The following is an 18,766-nucleotide window of genomic DNA, read 5'->3' as shown; positions in this document are numbered from 1 at the left end:
TGTACAATAACATTTAAATTTTTTTTTAGCAACTTTAATGCCCGCAAGTTGGCGACAATGTGGTGTTCTTTATTCATTGGTAGGTTGGAAATGCGGAATCTGCTCATTTTATGTCAGATGTCAAAGTGTCTTTTCAAATTTTCTTATCAAAAAGATACTCTTTGAAAAACTAGGTGCATTTTCTAAGGAATTTTCTATTTCACCTCCCTTTAAAATCCTCTAACGAAAACAAACCGTAACACGCAATATGGCGTAAGTAACTACACTTCTTCCATATGTTTCTTAAAATTCTCCTACTTTCAGGTCTAAAGTAACATTCAAAATTACTCTTACATCGGATCCTAAGCTCCCTTATAAAGTGTAAGTATTTGCTAGCAAATCTAAATTGAATTGGTTTAGTTTCACTTGCCCTTGCTTCCATAAATCGAGTACCGAACAATCACCTTATTTATGCTTGTATAATTCTACCTTTTGTTAGCAGATGCGCCCAACTGTAACGATCGAGAAATGACGACTTACGAAAGTATATCGACAGACATAACAAATCTTTTCGCCTCATTCGATAAATACGTTAATATGTACGAGACGAACACATGGTTAAATAGTGTGAGCATTGAAGAGTTAAAAAATGGCTTTAAGCTAGGAAAATTGATTGAAGATAGTGTGCGTAATCTTCAATTGAAGCAGTGTACGAACACATTTTTCTCAGTGTTAAACGCATGGTGGAAACAGAAATCACGAACTAAAGTTTACAGTGTAGATTTCTTTTTAAAAGCCTGTGATAATCTGTTGACGAAATTTTTTCAAAAAAACATTCCGATACAAACTTTAGATAACGCGATCCGTATGTACACGTCCTTGTTTCCACGAGAACGGTTTGAAAAGGTGATCAGTAGATTAATACTCATGTCAGCCTCCCACACCCAAATTATCGATTACACAATCGCCAACAAAGATAATATTGACATTCAATTCCTTCAGTGTCGTCTTCTCTTAACGAATTGGCTGCAGGAGTGCGAATGTGGACGAATAGAGAATGTTAAAGGAGTTATTTCGAATATGTTTTTAAGCTATAAATTACAATCGACCCTGCCGTTACTCGTAACAATTTTAACTGTAAATATTGAAAATGAAGCGCCCGTTACAAATATCATTTTAGAAAACTTGTACATGAAAATGGAAGATCGTAGTGTATTAAGCAAACAGTTTTGGTTAAGCCTGTTTCGGTACGTTGATAGACAAAGGTTATCAAAAGTTTGTCTTAGGTACAACGAATTTTTAATTAAATTATTCGATTTTATTATATACATCGGCTGTATGATGAATTATATACCGCATAATTCCGAAATGAAGTGGATGGGTGATCCCGAAACGTCAATATGTCCTAATTTAATGTATGAAGATTTAGTGAAAGTTGTAAAGTTTTTATATCGCGATCATTTAGATTTAGGAAGATATATTGATTTACGTATAGCGGAAGCGAAAAAGGGGCTGAATGTGAAACTTTGGAATCAACTCATGTCTGATATTGTTGTGTGAGTAAATGATTTTCGTCTCCAGGCTGAGCGTACCCGAAGCGACACCCTTCACTGCAGTATTAAAATTTGCAGCCGAAGAGTTTAGAGTACCGCCTGCCACATCTGCAATTATCACGGATGATGGCGTAGGAATTAATCCACAGCAGACAGCAGGTGAGTTTTGATTATTGCAATTTCATCTGTGAATTAGGTTTTTTTATTTCAGGAAACGTTTTTTTGAAGCATGGTTCAGAATTACGAATAATACCCCGGGATCGTGTTGGCAGTCAAAATTAATAACTTTTTTGTAATGTATTACATTTTATATTTTATTAAATATGTTATGTATTTAATTATTTTATATTTACAAGCTCAAAATAAAAATCCATTCTTCTACCTTAATTTTTAATTAAAGATTACCAGCTTGTAGCAGTTTTTTTTTAGCTGTTTTCCTGGATAAAATTCTATCCTGGGGATTTTCTGAAATTAATCACTACTAAGTAAAACTATATGATGCATTCCCACTCCACAGGGAGGATAAATTGGTTGCCACACTTATCTTCCTGCATTTGTGGGGACCAGCAGTCAATTTTTGATGTCAAGTAAGAAAGTAGAGGAGTGTGGGTCAGTCTTTTTGTAAATTTTTACGAGAAGTTTTTCTCACACCATATTTTTCTTACATTTTCTATAATGGGAGAGATAAAAGTAACTTAAGAATCATGTGGGTAGCAGGAACTGGAATTTCATGTAGAGTCCAAAATTGCAATAAACAATAGGGGTTACCATTAAAAATAGGTACTTCCTGTATTTCCGGATGTGGCGCCATTTTGAATTATTTAAGATGTGGTATCCTCTGTAAAGTGGGTTACTAAAACATTGTAGTCCTTGTAACAATAAAATTTTGCTATTTTTATCACTCTTGAGGTTCTTATACTTTTAATCTTTGACCCCTATAGGCATGCTTAGGCTAAATTAATGTCAAATTCCTAATTGCTTATCTGATAAGTCACTGAAACAAAGAAAAGAAATTCTAAGTCTGTGTAATCAGCTACAAATATGTAATATTATGGCAATACATAGCAATTATGAGTATACAATAAAATATTAAACCTACATTGTCACACATCAGCGATAGTTTTACACTTACATTTTACTCATACTATAACCAAAAAAATAAACAATACATACCCACAGATGTAATACAAATATGTTGAAAGCTAAGTGTATGTTCCATTACCATCGCATTGGCAAGCTTTAATAATATAACTTTGTTGTATACATGAAATATAAAAATTAGCAGTTTTACGAAAATGAGCAAGACTTCACTTGAGATCAACGTTTACAATAGTTTGTGACTTACATTTTTAATTACAAATGCCTACAAAAATATCTAAAATGTCATGAAAATTACACAAAAATTCCAATAAAAACTGTCACAATCACAGATGAAAATAACTTATTCTTGAGCAAGTTACACTTCTCCAAGTCAAAAATGAGTAGATATTAAATTACAGGAAGCAATTTCTTTTACCTCTATGGTTCCTTAAAACTGATGATGCTGTCGGGACAGTCTTTTTTGTGAAGCAAATTTTTTATCACAGAAGTAGGGGAATAGACATAGATTAATGACAAAGAACATTATTCTAGCTAGAGGAAGCAGGCAGTTTTATTTGTTCTTAGTTCACTAATATAATTTTACCATTTAAATTATATCTAAAGATTGGTTGCAACACAATAAATATTGACTCAAGAATCTTTGACTAGCATTTCAATTGGGGAAATTGTTAAATAAAACGCAGACGTTTTTTCTGGAAATCTAGTTTTTATTCGTATTTTCTGTGGTGATCTATTTCAGGTAATAACCCATCATCATGCCTAGCTGTAATTTGCGTAATATGTTACATTGAAGTTACATTTATTAATACGGTATACCCTCAAGCGTCACATTCACGGCGTACCGTTATAAATGTATTATTATACAAATCACAGCTTGGTCTGATGATGGCTCTTAACACGAAATCAATCGCCTTAGAAAACACAATTAAAAACTAGTTCGCCAGGAAAAACGTCAGCGTTTTATTTAACAAGTCCAATAACTGCGACTAAGGTAGTATGGAACAATTCATAAGTCGTGCACATTTTAGAAAAAATGATTTCTACTAATAATAATGTTCTTCATCAATCTATTCATGCTCATTTTGGAGTAAGCAGGAAAGCCGAATGATAAGCATTTATACTGTGCTTTCAACTGAAAGTAATGACCAGTACTGATCACATCATCTCCAAAAAAACAGAAAAGTAATAAATAAATGTTGTACATAAAAAAGAATATCAATATAAATACAATATGCAATAAATATAAAACCTACATGTAACGAACACAGCAAATATCATGTACAAACAATATTTAACTAAAGCACTTTATCAAAGGACTAGATGCAAATGATATTATGCTTAATTGAAAATGGCCCTTTACACCTCAATTATGAGTAATTAAAAACACAAAAACTTGGAATTTTGTTGCCAATTTAAAAATTATTCTAAGGCCTGATTAGTTCACTCATCCCACTCTTTCTCGTCCACTCCTTCCATATTGTCCTGTTCCAATGTCATATTAACTTCAAGACGGCTACTTACGGACTTCTGAATCTAAACAGAGAAAATTTTGATCTACTGTGTTGAAATGTAAACTAAAACAGTTGGAGAGTACAGCCACGTCAAATAATTAACTAATTAACGACACAATGGAATAGTCACTCAAGCTTACAATAGAAATCAAAATATATTCATAATTAAGTTTTCACAATCACCACTAGTTTAGACGAATCCCTCCTCCGACAATCCACTCGAGGGATATGGAATTCTAACCGATCATGATAATGAGTCGAGGGGGAGTATGGTTTGTAGAAACTAATTCCTTTCATCGAGACCTTTCATTGGAGTACCATGAAGAAAAAAGGGGGTAGCCCCTCTTATGACAGCAAAATTTGAAGGCCGTCTGGCATACCTTCAAGGTATAGGCTATCTATTGCAAAAAATTCCAGACCTCTAGGATAATTCCCCTAAACTAATAGTAGTTTAAAACCGCAGAAGTAGGTCCGGACCGCTAAGAAGCAAACCTATATCTATATATATCTATACAAAAACATTGTAACAGGCAGCCCAACAGCTACCTTGAGCCATCTGTAACAAAGCTTCCGATAATGATACAGAACTTTCCATCTTTTAAATCTGCACGATTAAAATTTTACACTACATACCTTCAAGGTCAACTGTGGAAAGCAGCCCCTATGTTAAAACACAACTGCGATCACAGTTAATTAAACCATCCCACTCATGGAGAATTATTTTAAGTAAGAAGTGACGCAGCTACACTATTTAAATAATAATAATAATAATACCAACCTCATCCTGTTTTGTTTTAACTTGCCCAGTCAAGTCCGGCCCCCATCCTAAACGACCGATAGCAGGCGCCGTGAAGCTTTCTGATGACTTATTTGTTTTATCGGATGCAGACGCTTGCACATCTGACACTACAAAAAATTTGTAAATCATTTAATAGGACTTGAAAAATTAACTTACATAAATCCATGCCTTCGGGTTTCAAACTAACTCTTAAAGGTTCCTTATTCCGCCCCGCAAACCACTCTGAACTACTAAGTGTGGGTTTCCAAGTCACTATTGTTGGTGGGAAAAGATCATCTTGGAATAGCTCCATCTACATTGACCATAATTAGACATTGTGGTAGCGTGGAAAAACAATTACCTTAATGCGAGGAACAGTGAAAGATAGGGGTTCGATTGTGTTATTTGTCAACCTCAAAGCTTTGGCGAATTCAACGTTACTCACGTCACATTCGTTCTTTGGTAAAAATGACAATCCCTGATGTAGTGTACTGCATCGATGGTGGCTTAATGGGCAAATATATGGCGCTTCTTCCGTGACTTCGTACGCGTAGATTGTAGAATCACCTTTACCAGTTAGGAACAGGGTAGAACTGTCTTCATCGTAAAAAGGCATCAGAATGGCGGGAGAAACGTCCAACCCAACTGTGTTAAGTGGAGCACTTAGGTCATTTGCCTTATAAACCATTATTTGCCTTTCAGACACTTTATCAAATCCGGTCACAACAATACAACTGCCTTCAAGAGCCCACACAACACGCGCACCTCTACTACCCACGGGTCCCTTTCCAGTGTAAATAGGCGAAGTACCCTTTCTTGGATTATAAATTCTAATTTTACCATCTTTGCTGACCGTGGCACAATAAACCCCGCAAGGCGACCACGCAAAACTAAAAATATGCTCGGTATGTCCCTCAAGCACAATGTTTTCACTTGTATTGCTCAAATTCCAAATCCTAACCGTCATATCGTACGACCCTGACGCTAATACATTTTGCGCCAAAGGATGAAACTTAATAAAATAAATTTTATCCGAATGCGCACTAAACTCCTCTTCAGGTGTATTAATAGGTTCACTTAAACCGCTCTCCGCGATACGCCACAGTTTAATCATGCCATCATCGCAAGCCACCGCCAGGCGACTGTTGTCAAACGGATCCCAATAGAAATCCATGACGTTGCTGCCGTGTACTAAAGCCGGTATAACGCCATCTGGCAACTTGCCTCTTTTGCTCAACTCGAATATCGCAATTTTACCACCGGGTCCACTTAACGGCACGGCAACCCGCTCGGGGTTAGCTAAAACTAGATGTAAAATACCAAGCTTGAGTATAGTTCTCTACCTTGAAATCCATCACATTCTCCTGGAATCTGCCTGCTAACGTTCCTTATGTTTTCGATATGTTGAGACTTGTGCGCCGGTGTTCCTTTCAGGAGACGAAATTTGGAAACTCGCCCTGTTAACAAAATCAGTTAATGTTGACCCTGAACACCACTGGGTGGAATTAAATCAAGAATGCAACTGAGATAATTAAAAATATAATATAAAGAATAGAATATTGGAGACGATGTCTAAGTATAATTTGATTGATTGATATTAGACAGGACCTAAAATGTCCACGGGCTTCTATCAATCAAAATTTTGTTGCTCATACCTTATTCAATAAATACAAGTTTTATAGCAAAAAAGGGCATTTCCCATTTGTTTGCAAAATCTTCTTAGCTTTCCATTAGAGAGAACATTGGTACAAAATTTCAGCCAAATCGGTCAGCTCCTTACAAAGTTATCGATTGTATTAGCAAAAAGGAAGGAAACGTTGTACTTTAATTTAAAATTGGCCACTCTCGAAACACGTCAGACTTACCCCCTTTCGGTTTCTCTTTTTCTCTATAAGATGGTCTCCGTATTCTATTCGTTATCCTATTTTAAAATCACCTTTGGTCCACTAAGTATGATACTTACGACCGGTTGCAGGAAAGCGAATTTTATAATCAAAATTCTACATTATTTGCCAAATCCGAGTTTAAACAAAAATTTTGACATTTGATTGGCTGCCTACTGCAATATAAAACCAATCAAATGTCTTAATACCGGATTAAACAATAATATTTTTTTGGCTGTCAATCAATTGGAACCAAGCAAAGGTCAGTGGAAGAAACTAATTAAGGTATGAATTTCAAAGCAAAAAACTAACCAAAGACGGTAGATGTACGTTTCGGTGTTGGTGCAGGGACAGCAAGCGGTTCAACCTTCTTCCCCATCTGAGGATCCAAAGATTGCTGCTTAACAATCTGCGAATTTTTCCGATTTTCTTCAGACTCATCGTCCTTCTGATTTTTAAATGAACCCTTACGCCTTAATAATATCGGAGAGGCCGCCATTTTGTCACTGTTCGTCTCCTTTACCGACAGCGAGCGATTCTCGTACATCTTCCGCCGCTCCGCGATGCTGGTTCTTTGAGCAGACGCTCTTTCAAAATTACCGCCTAGATCATTTCCGTCAAAATTATCTTCGGGGTCATTCTCTTTGGAGTCATTGCGTGTCTCGAACATTTTTCGTCGTTCTGCAGTGGTGGGTGTTCTAGGTGTCTCTCTGGAGGAGTCTTCCTCGTGATTGTCTTCAACTTTGAGCTCCTCTTCCTCGTGCTTGGGTTCAAATAATTTTCTTCGTTCTGCAGTTGTAGGCGTTTTCACCTCTGCCTCGCCACCATTTTCATCTTCTGCGCTTAATTCTAGTTTATGCAAATTGTCTTCACACGCCTGCGTCGTACCTTCAACATCTTCTCTAATTTCAGAATTTGATATGTCATTTTCGTGAACACCATTTTGAGCCTTACCACTCGGTACTGGTGGAACACAGAACACTTTGTCGAAGCTCTCGCTTTCGTTTAGTTTAGGAGGTGTGAATGGTTTTGGACCTAGACGAGGCTGCAACAGAAATTTGCAATTACATTACGCCATCACTGTAAATAGTAGCACACGTACACACAAAGCTAAGCTAAACATAAAAATTTGTACATCACTAAACATGCTGGACAAAAATGGATGTCTACTAAACAGAAAGAGAAAGCTGCACCTTGTAACCTCCAACGATGGGTAAATTAGGATTAACAGCAGTTATAATCGGAGCACAGCTATTTGTCCTTGGTCGCGCCACAGGTTTCGGTGTTGTGCTACTGTCTTCTATAACTTCACAAATCGATCCAGTTCTCGAGGTCCTTGGCATTGGTTTCGGTGGGACAATGTGAATCCCATTTTCTAATTCCGATTTTTCTGCTGTACTGAACTCGTTGCTATTAATTTTATTATACTCGCTAATCTTATTGTCGGAAATATGTGCGCTGTCGCTTTTCGCTTTGTCACTAGGCATTGGCTTGTGTTTGGAAGAGTTCTCTTTAAAATTGTCCTTTTCTAAGTTACTAATCTTTGCCTTAATAGGCACAAAGTCGTTTTTGACTATTGCGCTAGTTACTTTTGGCTGTGTTACTTTGGAATGGTGTTGCGTTTCAATGCTGTTCTGAGAGTTTTCCATTGCTTCTTTTAATTTGCTTAATGGACCTCTATGCACCTATTGAGTGAAGGGATGTTATGTTAAATAGTACTCGGTACCATATGTAAATCAACGGATAAATCATACACACATATCTAAAGATATTACTCACAAGTCACAACAGACTACTTGTTAGGTAAAAGTGAGTTTCCTTAAAAATTTACAATTTCTAAAACGGAGAAGGCCTATACTTTAGTGTGCATTTAAAGGGCATGTTGTGTACCTTCTAAGCAAAATCAAAAAAGGAAACCGAAGTACTTGATGTACCACAAAAATCACAGCCCTTACAATAAGACTACTTATGGAAAACCGAGATTTTTGCTTGTAATTTACAGAAAAACGTTAATCTGGCCCCAGCCTATCTGCACTCTTAGAATCTATCTGTTCTATTTTTTCAAACTTGCTAATCGCAGACGTCCCACCCCCGTACATACAAGTGTTGACGTTCCATTGGTACACTCCAAATAAGATAAATTGTGGATAGGGTTGAAGCAAAATTGATACTAATCATTAATCACAATCTATTTACTATAAAAAATTGGCATATTTCCAATGATAAGCCACGTTAAAAATTTAAATAAATGAACAGAATGGAACCAGGATCAATGCAGTAATGAATATACCATATACAGTTGAATTCATGAATAATGAGTCCTGCGTCACTAGTTTGTGAACAAATTTAAAACGAGTTATTCTCTATCACATGTCAACACATGAGCGAAAAGCAGATGGGAACAATTTGAAATAGTTGGAAATTGGTTCATAAACTAGTGACGCAAGGCTCACCTTTAGTTTTTCATGATATTATATTGCAAAAAAATATCATAATTGTTTCACTTCCGGTTTTACCGTATGTGGCTAGCAACTTTCTTATTTGAAATAGCACTCCCTGTATTTTATTGCATTTTCGAGATCTACATAAAAATCTACGTCGTTTGATACCACATTTTCCTATACTCTTCATTGAAGGTTTTCAAAATGTTTAACTGTTTTTTTTAGCCTGGTACCTATGACTCAATCATGGTACAATAAGACAAGGTATGCCTATACGTGGCGTCATTGGAATAACTTGGCTCCACCGTTCAATAAAGTAATGGGGTTTGTGTAGTCCTACCAGTTAATAAAAATGTATCCCCTTTACGGATGTGATAAGATTTGTTCAATCCATGTCAACTGCGTCAAGTTTCTCACATTAAACTTACAAAGTATTAATTATTGCATGTTATCAATACAAATATTTAAAGTTACAATAAAACATGTAAGTAAAAAAAGGAAACATTATATTAGCGTTTTCAAAAGGACGAGACCTCTAGCGGTAATTAAAAAAACTTAAAAGGCTAATTAAATTTCTGAAATAAAGTATGTGGTACGTTTAGCTTCTCTGTTGCCTTATATTTATATCTAAATGCATTCAGTATTATTACTCAACCAAATTAATTGAGTAATTGCAATGGCACTTCTAATTCAAGTATAAAGTGTATGTCATTTTCAAACTTGGCGGTGATTCTTGTGACGTCATTGGGATAAAAACGTCATCTGCGTTTAGTTATAGGCATACCTTGTCTTATTGTACCATGGACTCGATTATTACATTAGCTATACCTATCTGTTATGCTTTCCGTTTTATTTTAGATTTTCTAAAATTATGACCGTTAGGAATTTATTTTTAACAATCATAGATGTCAATGTACCATTCTAGCAGACATTACTTGGGGAAAACTACTGGTTGTAACTTGACGGAGCGCCGGCTCATTGTACCCATGATGCTTACATGTCTTTGGCAAACTATTTTGAAGAGGTCCGCGGCGTTAGACCCCTAGCTCTCCAGATATAACGCCACTGGACGTTTATGTGTGGGATCATATATGATTGTTCCAGACTAATGACTCACTATAAAGGGAATTTTTTGGAAATGCGTGCATATGGATCGACTGTATAATTTTTAAAAACCATGTCAACGCAAGGAGTAGATGGCTCTATACCACTAACTATGAATTTGTTTGTAACTTAAATGTTTAATATCAACTTAGGATTACCTATTCTTTTTATTATTAGCAAGGAGAAAGAGTGCTGTTTATTATTAGCATCAAATTGTGATTTTTTAACACAATAATGTATAGCAAAGGCGAAATACTATTTCAACATAACCTCTTTGTATAGAAAAGGAATTAGCTTGAAAGGTGAAACAATTAAAAAATCATGAAATTTATGTATGTCTTCATATCCGTCCGTGGAGTAATTAAGGTTATTATTTTCGTCGTAGTGATCAATTTCGGGGTGTCTTCAGGCAGAATCAATGAAATTTCCACATCAATATGATTGTAAATTTCAAGATTCCAAGATGGCGGCCGTAGCATAGCATGAATATATGTTGATTTTTGATAAATGTTGTTACTGATTCCTAGTACTACTATACATATGCAAAGTTTCACCTTTTAAGGAATTATTTCCAGGTAGAGGTATTTTTACCTAATATGACTGGCCCATTAGTACCACTATTCAAAAAGTTGAATGAACTCAACCAAGTCAAGGATCCTTCTACCAGATGGTTCAAGGATATGGAGCATACTCAAGCTATATACTGTAACCTTTTAAATACAGCAGTATTGCTCCATAGAAAAATACAGAACATAAAGTAACATTAACAAATGACTTAGTTTTCAAGAGAGAAAAAAAGCCCTGTTAAGCCTTGTGAACCTATTTGCAAAGCAGGAATCAAGCAAGCGATCTTATAATATTACAAAAATTCCAAATTGCATAAAAATATAGATCTTTTTTATTTAATATTTCCCTTTTTATTCATAAGGTCACCAGCACCACCAGGTCTCCACATTACACCTTTACAAATGCATTGACATACAAGATATAATAATTAGTTTGAAAGATAGCCATCTCCCATATGCAACACAATGATAAGATAATAATACAATGTTACACAGTGATTTCATTTTTTTTTTGTTCGTAACAATACAAAATCTACTTGAAACTGCCAGCAAAACTAAATGGTATTTTCTCTGAGAAAAATTGTTTCGATCTTACCTCCTAGATACTAAACCAGGCACTAACTTGACCTGTCTTATGCGAATCCCTAAATTCATTCACACTTTCCACCTTACTTAAATGTAAGATACACCTAAAGGTGTCTTTCTACCAACTTACCGTAATAGGAGCCTCTCCATTAGGCCGTTTAGCTGGATCTAAACTAATTTTAGCAACTGGAATGTTTTTACCCTGGAACCAGGCGGCAGCGGTAAGATCCGAAACATACCCTGTCGTGTCCGGGTATAAATCGGCGTGAAAATCCCTGCAAAATGAGTTATAAACACGATACGGACACGTCTAAAGCACCTGTAAGTTTTTCGTGGCACTTGGTAAGTGATTGGTATAACCGATCCGCTGGTTAGCTGCAGAACTCGATTGACTTCCCCTTGCATAACGTTCAAAGCACGCTTTGGCACTAAACAGGCACCTTTCGTTTGCTCTCCAGTGTGACGCAGACCTTCTATTAGGTAAGGCTCTTTATCCGATATTTCCATGTAGGAAATTGTAGTATCACCTATGAGTACAAGTTACTTATACTAATATAAAAACAGGAAACTTTACCTTTCCCTGCCAAAAATAGCATGCCAGTGTCAGGATCATACAAAGGAATTAATATTCCAGTCGAGCAATCCAGTTCCAGTGTCTTCTCCGGGTTGGAAAAGTTTCTTAAATCGCGAACAATAACCTGCCTTAATCTGGATGCATCGAAACCAGTGGTCAATATCTTGTCATGGTCCCCCAACCAAACCACCCGCGAATCTTTAATACTCTGGTGACTATTCGCCGACTTCACACAGGAGGTTTCTACTCTAGGATCGATTATACGAACTTGCTTATCTTTACACGAGGTGACTATTAGACTGCCGTCCTTTTTCCAGCTGGTAGATTGAATTATATCGGTATGATCACTGTTGGTAAAGAAGTCTTGCTGCGATATCAAGTCCCACAAGGTTAACGTGGTATACGAAGTGGAATGGAGAAGGAAATCGGCGGTCGGATGAAATCCAACCCCTTCAACCCGTCTTTGTTTGTGAGAGAATGTGCATTCAGAATTACTGAGCGATTCTTGTAGTCCCGCCTCTGGAATGTGCCATATTTTAACTAAGCAGTCTTGTGAACCAGTCGCTAGTAGGCCATCGTGGAATGGTGAAAATTGCATGTCGGTAACTGTGTCCGAGTGTGCATGCAATAGCGGCATGAGTTTACTTTTTCTCCCGCAGTCATCGATGGGCAGTACCGCGAGACTTGATCCAGCATGGTCCCAATTAAATGCCATAAATTTGGCAGATGCTGTGATCGTATTTCCATAAGTTTGATAAGAACCAACACATATATCTCGAACATATGTTTCGGGTTTCGGTACAATTGGAGCTGCATTTTTGTATTTGGAAGCTTTAAATCTCCAAGCCATTTCAAGGGATGAGGTGTTTTCCAATATCAGCTAACTACAAATGATGATGTTTTCATTGTTTGCTAGGGTGTAGGTGTATTAAGCTGAAAAGGCTTACTTTTTAATGAAAAGGTATTCACTGGTAAAAGAATAGTATGACACGATTCATTTACAATTTTATAGGGACGCCCACAAAATTTCATTTAAGTTTAAACCTTATGGAAATGACGAACCCTTTACATCCTCGAAAAAAACGGTGACTGATTAAGGAACGCCGGTTATGCTACGTTCACACTGAAAAACAAATGACCACCTTCTCGACAAATGCCATCTTTGGTTTAAACCGTAAACTATACACCTTACCTGAGTTACCAAAGGTTCGAGACAATACTACTTGATCTCCCTCCCCGCCTGTTCCTTTAACATTTTTGACTACTTCCTCGGTTTTGTCCATGTTGTCGACTTTCTCACTTTATCTAACTCCGTAAGATGCTTCGAACCCTTGGACACCAAGCTTCGGACTTCGTACTTCCTCGTTCTCTTCAGCATCGACTTTTTATCTGGGCTACATCGGATTCTTTGATTTCTTGATATCAGACCTAGCACCTAGGTATCTTTAGTCATCAAAGAAATGACTTGTCTTTAGCTCATGGCATAATCTTCAAGAAGTTCCACTTTGAACCTTGAACGATCTCTCAAAATTTTTTCAGATTACCATTGCGAAATTGCTTTGGTATTGACTCGGAGTTTTCTGCACCGTCCATGACCCATGTACACTGCTCATCATCTTAATTTTTTAACTATTGCTCAATCTTCTTTAGAATCATTATTTTTCTGATTCTTCAGTTCAATGAACCAAGATGCTGAGATTCAAGACACAAATAAATTAAAAAAGATTTTCAAAAATCTAATAAAAGGGCATCTACCATCTACTTTTAATAAGATCCGATAGTGATGAACAAAGTAGGTACCTATATAAAATAATGATGTGTGAACTCTTCCTTACCATCAAAGGCTATATTTTGATGTGATATAATAATTATCTTCTTTATTTTATAGCAAGGTCAGGGTTGTAATTCAATCATTTATTTAAATATTATTATTACCTTTTTTTGTATTAGCAATGAATAACAATGGTGGTAAGTATTTGATCAAAATATAAAGTCGAGAATAAGAGATGTGTTGTACCTAGCAAGCGTTTTTAAGGGTGACAATTTCTACCGTTTATTTGAAAAAAGGGGGAAATCCTAGAAAAGTCATTAGAACTGATTCATTAACTTTCCTTTTCTATTTTTGTAATTGGTCACGAATTTCCCGCGCGCAACGTAAGAGGCTCTCGATCCGCTAACCCGGCATCGACCGTTGCCTACTCGCCAGGGAGTGGTAGCCATCGCCACCAATACACAAACGGGTTCATTCGTAGTGCGTGTCGACCATTGGTCTACAATTTGTCGACCAATCATTGGGAAACTGTTGTAGAAAATATCCAATGTAAGTTCACAAATTATCAAACAACTTCTTTGTATAGTTCGCGGGGTATTTTGGCTAAATCCATTCGTTGGTAAACTATTTCCAGTGATATTGACAAATTCAATGACGTTTCAGTCGAATGTTTTACTTCCTACAACTGTAATGGCGCATAGTCGTGTAGAAAACGAAAATCGCTCATTTAATTTCGTACGCGATTTACGCAAAGCGAATGTAGTTTTTTCGTGTATTTTTCGGAAGTCAAAGTCTTATTTTTGCGCCTTTTGCAGCACCAAATGGAACAATTGACAACGGCTGATGGCCAAGTCGTTATGCAGGCAGTACAGAATGTTTCACCGCAAGTACAGGTGATGCAGATGAACGCAACGGGGCAAGTAATTCAAGGCGCGAATGGGCAACAAATAATGGTTCACACCGTACCTCAACCGGGCCAGCTGCAAAATGCTCAGGGCATACAACAAATCCAAGTCGTGCCCCAGGGACAAATACTACTTCAACAACCTGCACAACAAGCACAAATTGTGCAGACAGCAGACGGTCAAACCTTTATTTATCAACCTGTTGCAATAGACAACACGAATATAACTCAAAGTCAACCAACAGGTAGTCAATAAAAACATTATAACACCTCATCTACCAATCGAAATTTTAGTATTAAACATAAATGGAAATCTTGTACAATTGACCAGCCAAACCCCAGCAAGTGCAACACCAAGTCAGTCACCAACCACAGTAGTGCCACAGTCAACGATAACAACACCAAATCAAATAGCTATGTCAAACGGCAATATTGTAATGGTAAGCCATCTAAATAAACCGCGAGAGGGAAACCATTTACTACAAATCTGTACATGTATTGCATATTACCTGATTTTTGTTCCTGGAATGTTAGTCCCAGATAACTCCTCTAATGTGCATGCCTTGCATCCATATAAGACGGTAGACTGTATAGTGGAGTACAGCCTCCAATTTCGGCTCTTGTTACATTTTCCCCTCTTAATAGTCTTGTTAGGTCACCCACACTTCTACTTCCTTTATAGGCCTGTTTTGCATTCCCTCACTTCTTTATTCCTTCATTTTCTATGCTTCCATACCTAGTGTTTTCTTGTTGCCTCTTCAAATTCTTGTACACTATACTTCTTTCTCTATATGGCACCTACTTCATTTACACCTATTTATACTGCACTATAATCCCTAATGATGCCCTTATTGCGAAATAATTCTGAGAGTTCCGAACATGTACATATCCCCCGAGTGGTTTCCCCCCTCGACAAACTACCCCACTGCCACTAATTCGGTTAGATGGTTCCGAGTACAAGCGGCAGCAGCGTGAACCAGTTCCAAAGAATGCCGTTACCGACGAACACCGAATTCTTGGAGGAGGAGCCACTGTATGTCAACGCGAAACAGTACCGCAGAATCTTGAAAAGAAGGCAAGCACGAGCAAAGTTGGAGGCAGAGGGTAAAATTCCCAAAGAGCGACCGGTAGGTCACGTCCCCCCGCTTGCACTCTTTCTATCTCTCTTCTTTGCAGAAATACTTGCACGAGTCCAGACATCGGCACGCCATGAATAGAATTCGTGGCGAAGGCGGACGTTTTCACTCTGGCTCGGTTAAAAAACGAAAGTAGGCGCTCGTTTTGCAAGCGTCCAAGCTGACAGTTTGTGTTTTAGGGAGGAGGAAGAGCAGCTGCAACGCTCACAACAGAGAAGCATCGGCGTGACATACAATAATCCGTTAGATAATGCAATAATTATAGAGGTAGGTCAGTAGTCGATGCCACTTTTACTAACAATCGCAGCTATTGCAGCCGGTAGGAGTACCTGTTATGACAGAAACCCTTTCGTCAGACCCGTTATCAATAGGTGATGCGAATTAGCTCTTCTTTCTCTTATATAAGTAAACAAAACTGTTTTAAGGCATTTTTGATAACATTTTGTAATGTATATAATTTTCAAGTTTGTACTTTTTAGTGTTATTGTAAATAATAATCTCACTTGTTTAAGTTAATTTATGTACATATATTTATTTAGTTATTAATTTTATATTGTTATTGACCTTGTTGTAAAAAGGGGAAGACTGGTTCATTATTTAAGGATAGTTTTGATGTCAATATTGTCAATTTTTGAATACATTGTATGTAATATTCGGCAAAAAGTAAATATTTTACTATTAGAAGTATTATTATGCATTAGTATTTAAAATAAATTCACGGTATGCTTGTTATGTTAATTCATTTTAGGGCTATTGATAATATCTTCATAATTATAATGCACTTTACATTATACACTTTCTTACCAAAGAATTTATTATTAATTCTCCCCCCTATTGGTGCTCAAATTCAGTGTGCCCTTACAACATGTCCATTTCAACTACCTATTTATTTCTGTTTAATACAAGGAGAATAATTACGAAATCATCGAAAATTGTTTATTCAGATAAATCCAGGTAGGAGTAACAGCCATTCCTGATGGGAGGTAACTTGCGTATTTTCCACAAACAGATTAGCACTAGAAACCAATTTCGAAAAAAAATTCGAAGGGCTGTAACTTGGACTAGTAGCCCAATCTTGGAACTGTTTGCAATTATGGATTCTACAGGCCACGTTCTATAAGAAAATTTTGTTTCCGGGTCGATCTGAGACAATTTTTTTTTCGGGGCTCAAAAGAAGACCTTCCTTTTTTACCAAAAATCGACTACACCAAAATTTCTCGGGAAAACACTTTTTCTTATTAATTTTGGTGCGTAGAATCCAAAACAATTCGTACTTTTTCGATCAGACTTCTCAATCCAAAGTTATAGACTAGAAACCAATTTCGAAAAAAAATTCAAAGGGCTGTAACTTTTGAACTAGTAGCCCAATCTCGGAACTGTTTGAAATTATGGATTCTACAGGCCACATTCTATAAGAAAATTTTTTTTCCGGGTCGATCTGAGACAATTTTTTTCGGGGCTCAAAAAAAGGCAGTGTATAACCTTCCTTTTTTACCAAAAATCGACTGCACCAAAATTTCTCGGGAAAACACTTTTTCTTATTAATTTTGGTGCGTAGAATACAAAACAATTCGTACTTTTTCGATTAGACTTCTCAATCAAAAGTTATGGACTAGAAACCAATTTCGAAAGAAAATTCAAAGGGCTGTAACTTTTTAACTAGTAGCCCAATCTTGGAACTGTTTGAAATTATGGATTCTACAGGCCACATTCTATAAGAAAATCTTTTTTCCCGGTCGATCTGAGACAATTTTTATTTCGGGGCTCAATAAAAGGCAGTGTATAACCTTCCTTTTTTACCAAAAATCGACTACCAAAAATTTTCTCGGGAAAACACTTTTTCTTATTAAATTTTGGTGGCGAAGATCCAAAACAATTCGTACTTTTTCGATCAGACTTCTCAATCAAAAGTTATAGACTAGAAACCAATTTCGAAAAAAATTCAAAGGGCTGTAACTTTTGAACTAGTAGCCCAATCTTGGAACTGTTTGAAATTATGGATTCTACAGGCCACGTTCTATAAGAAAAATTTTTTTCCGGGTCGATCTGAGAATTTTTTTTTCGGGGCTCAAAACAAAGCAGTGTCTCAATTTCTCGGGAAAACACTTCTTCTTATTAATTTGGGTGCGTAGAATCCAAATCAATTCGTACTTTTTCGATCAGACTTCTTAATCAAAAGTTTAGACCAGCATTAGAGCATAAAACGAGTGAAGTAAGAAAGGCGACTAAAAGAGACAAAATAAGAGATAGAAAAGATGAAGGATAATAAGGTTGAAACCAAGTTTCCAACTTTTGTTTTTTGTGTGAGACATACAGGGTGATTCCTATAGTACCTGCCACCGTTTGGGAGCGTGTAGGTGGTGCGTAGGGGAGTATTTTGATATAGGACACTTGGGGTCGGAAATCTAAAATAAGGGTGCCAGAGCCAAATTTACCTTCTGGAATTTCGCGCCTGTAGGTAGGCAACCCAACCGGCGGCGGTGCACACGGAGCGATCTCAGGCGGCGATGTGTGGCTGACACTTGATCAGAATTTTGTTTAAACCCACGAAATCCCGTCTGCAACGACGCGTATCAAGTGAATAAAAACTATGGCAATAGTATAATAATAGTTGGCTAGATGTAGGAAGTGCATTGAGAACAACGGTGGCCACGTTGAACACTTGTAAACGTTATTGCTTTTGACTGTCGTTTTCCCTCCTTCCCTCCCATGTCGCTTCCTCGCGCTAGGTCGCTCTGCATCGCTCCGCGCGAAACGTCGGTCGGTTGGGTTGCCTACATACAGGCGTGAAATTCCAGAAGATAAATTTGGTTCTGGCGCCCTTATTTTAGATTTCCGGCCCCAAGTGTCCTATATCAAAATACTCCCCTAGGCACCCCC

The 18,766-nt window shown here is 37.0% G+C and overlaps 3 protein-coding genes across 8 annotated transcripts; 2 read left to right on the top strand and 1 right to left on the bottom strand.

Annotated features, from left to right (window-relative positions):
* Positions 1-40: 40 nt before the first annotated feature.
* Positions 41-1,870, top strand: LOC116169259 (ubiquitin-fold modifier 1). Of its 3 annotated transcripts, none has more exons than XM_031485300.1 (4): positions 41-252; positions 304-360; positions 482-1,394; positions 1,445-1,578. In XM_031485300.1, exons 3-4 carry the CDS (start codon positions 508-510, stop codon positions 1,461-1,463), a joined length of 906 nt encoding a protein of 301 aa, XP_031341160.1. In that variant the 5' UTR covers positions 41-252; positions 304-360; positions 482-507; the 3' UTR covers positions 1,464-1,578. The 3 variants fall into 3 exon arrangements, with proteins under 3 accessions (XP_031341160.1, XP_031341159.1, XP_031341161.1); XM_031485301.1 differs by lacking the exon at positions 482-1,394 and adding an exon at positions 1,744-1,870 and having other exon boundaries at positions 63-252; positions 1,561-1,691; XM_031485299.1 differs by having other exon boundaries at positions 482-1,554.
* Positions 1,871-2,541: 671 nt separating this feature from the next.
* LOC116169253 (coronin-7) lies at positions 2,542-13,204 on the bottom strand. 2 transcript variants are annotated; one of them, XM_031485289.1, is made up of 11 exons: positions 13,023-13,204; positions 12,076-12,959; positions 11,821-12,028; positions 11,632-11,776; positions 7,999-8,490; positions 7,118-7,850; positions 6,266-6,379; positions 5,284-6,221; positions 5,100-5,235; positions 4,923-5,050; positions 2,542-4,166 (listed from the first exon to the last, which is right to left on the bottom strand). In XM_031485289.1, the coding sequence occupies exons 2-11, from the start codon at positions 12,923-12,925 to the stop codon at positions 4,074-4,076; spliced, it is 3,837 nt and encodes a 1,278-aa protein (XP_031341149.1). In that variant the 5' UTR covers positions 12,926-12,959; positions 13,023-13,204; the 3' UTR covers positions 2,542-4,073. The 2 variants fall into 2 exon arrangements, with proteins under 2 accessions (XP_031341149.1, XP_031341150.1); XM_031485290.1 differs by lacking the exon at positions 7,999-8,490 and having other exon boundaries at positions 13,023-13,203.
* A 1,048-nt stretch (positions 13,205-14,252) lies between these two features.
* Positions 14,253-16,655, top strand: LOC116169564 (nuclear transcription factor Y subunit alpha). 3 transcript variants are annotated; one of them, XM_031485687.1, is made up of 7 exons: positions 14,253-14,395; positions 14,662-14,995; positions 15,045-15,190; positions 15,695-15,877; positions 15,927-16,018; positions 16,066-16,153; positions 16,194-16,654. In XM_031485687.1, exons 2-7 carry the CDS (start codon positions 14,668-14,670, stop codon positions 16,269-16,271), a joined length of 915 nt encoding a protein of 304 aa, XP_031341547.1. In that variant the 5' UTR covers positions 14,253-14,395; positions 14,662-14,667; the 3' UTR covers positions 16,272-16,654. The 3 variants fall into 3 exon arrangements, with proteins under 3 accessions (XP_031341547.1, XP_031341544.1, XP_031341545.1); XM_031485684.1 differs by lacking the exon at positions 14,253-14,395 and adding an exon at positions 14,447-14,605 and having other exon boundaries at positions 16,194-16,655; XM_031485685.1 differs by lacking the exon at positions 14,253-14,395 and adding an exon at positions 14,447-14,605 and having other exon boundaries at positions 16,203-16,654.
* The last annotated feature ends 2,111 nt before the right edge of the window (positions 16,656-18,766 follow it).

The sequence above is a fragment of the Photinus pyralis genome, unplaced genomic scaffold, assembly GCF_008802855.1.
Source record: "Photinus pyralis isolate 1611_PpyrPB1 unplaced genomic scaffold, Ppyr1.3 Ppyr1.4_LG4, whole genome shotgun sequence".
Classification (NCBI taxonomy): Eukaryota; Metazoa; Arthropoda; class Insecta; order Coleoptera; family Lampyridae; genus Photinus; species Photinus pyralis.
The sequence above is the reverse complement of the archived record's forward strand: the minus strand, read 5'-3'. Positions and strand labels throughout refer to the sequence as shown.

What these genes read in the sequence shown, in the direction of transcription:
- LOC116169259 (XM_031485299.1), top strand. Translation starts at nt 508, where the DNA reads ATGACGACTTACGAAAGTATATCGACAGACATAACAAATCTTTTCGCC.
- LOC116169253 (XM_031485289.1), bottom strand. Translation starts at nt 12,925, where the DNA reads ATGGCTTGGAGATTTAAAGCTTCCAAATACAAAAATGCAGCTCCAATT. An exon ending in GCTATTTTTGGCAGGGAAAG is followed by an intron (nt 12,029 to 12,075) that starts GTAAAGTTTCCT and finishes TTGTACTCATAG; the next exon opens with GTGATACTACAATTTCCTAC. An exon ending in TCACTGTTCCTCGCATTAAG is followed by an intron (nt 5,236 to 5,283) that starts GTAATTGTTTTT and finishes TGGTCAATGTAG; the next exon opens with ATGGAGCTATTCCAAGATGA.
- LOC116169564 (XM_031485684.1), top strand. Translation starts at nt 14,498, where the DNA reads ATGACGTTTCAGTCGAATGTTTTACTTCCTACAACTGTAATGGCGCAT. An exon ending in GGCTCGGTTAAAAAACGAAA is followed by an intron (nt 16,019 to 16,065) that starts GTAGGCGCTCGT and finishes TTTGTGTTTTAG; the next exon opens with GGAGGAGGAAGAGCAGCTGC. An exon ending in ATAATGCAATAATTATAGAG is followed by an intron (nt 16,154 to 16,193) that starts GTAGGTCAGTAG and finishes TAACAATCGCAG; the next exon opens with CTATTGCAGCCGGTAGGAGT.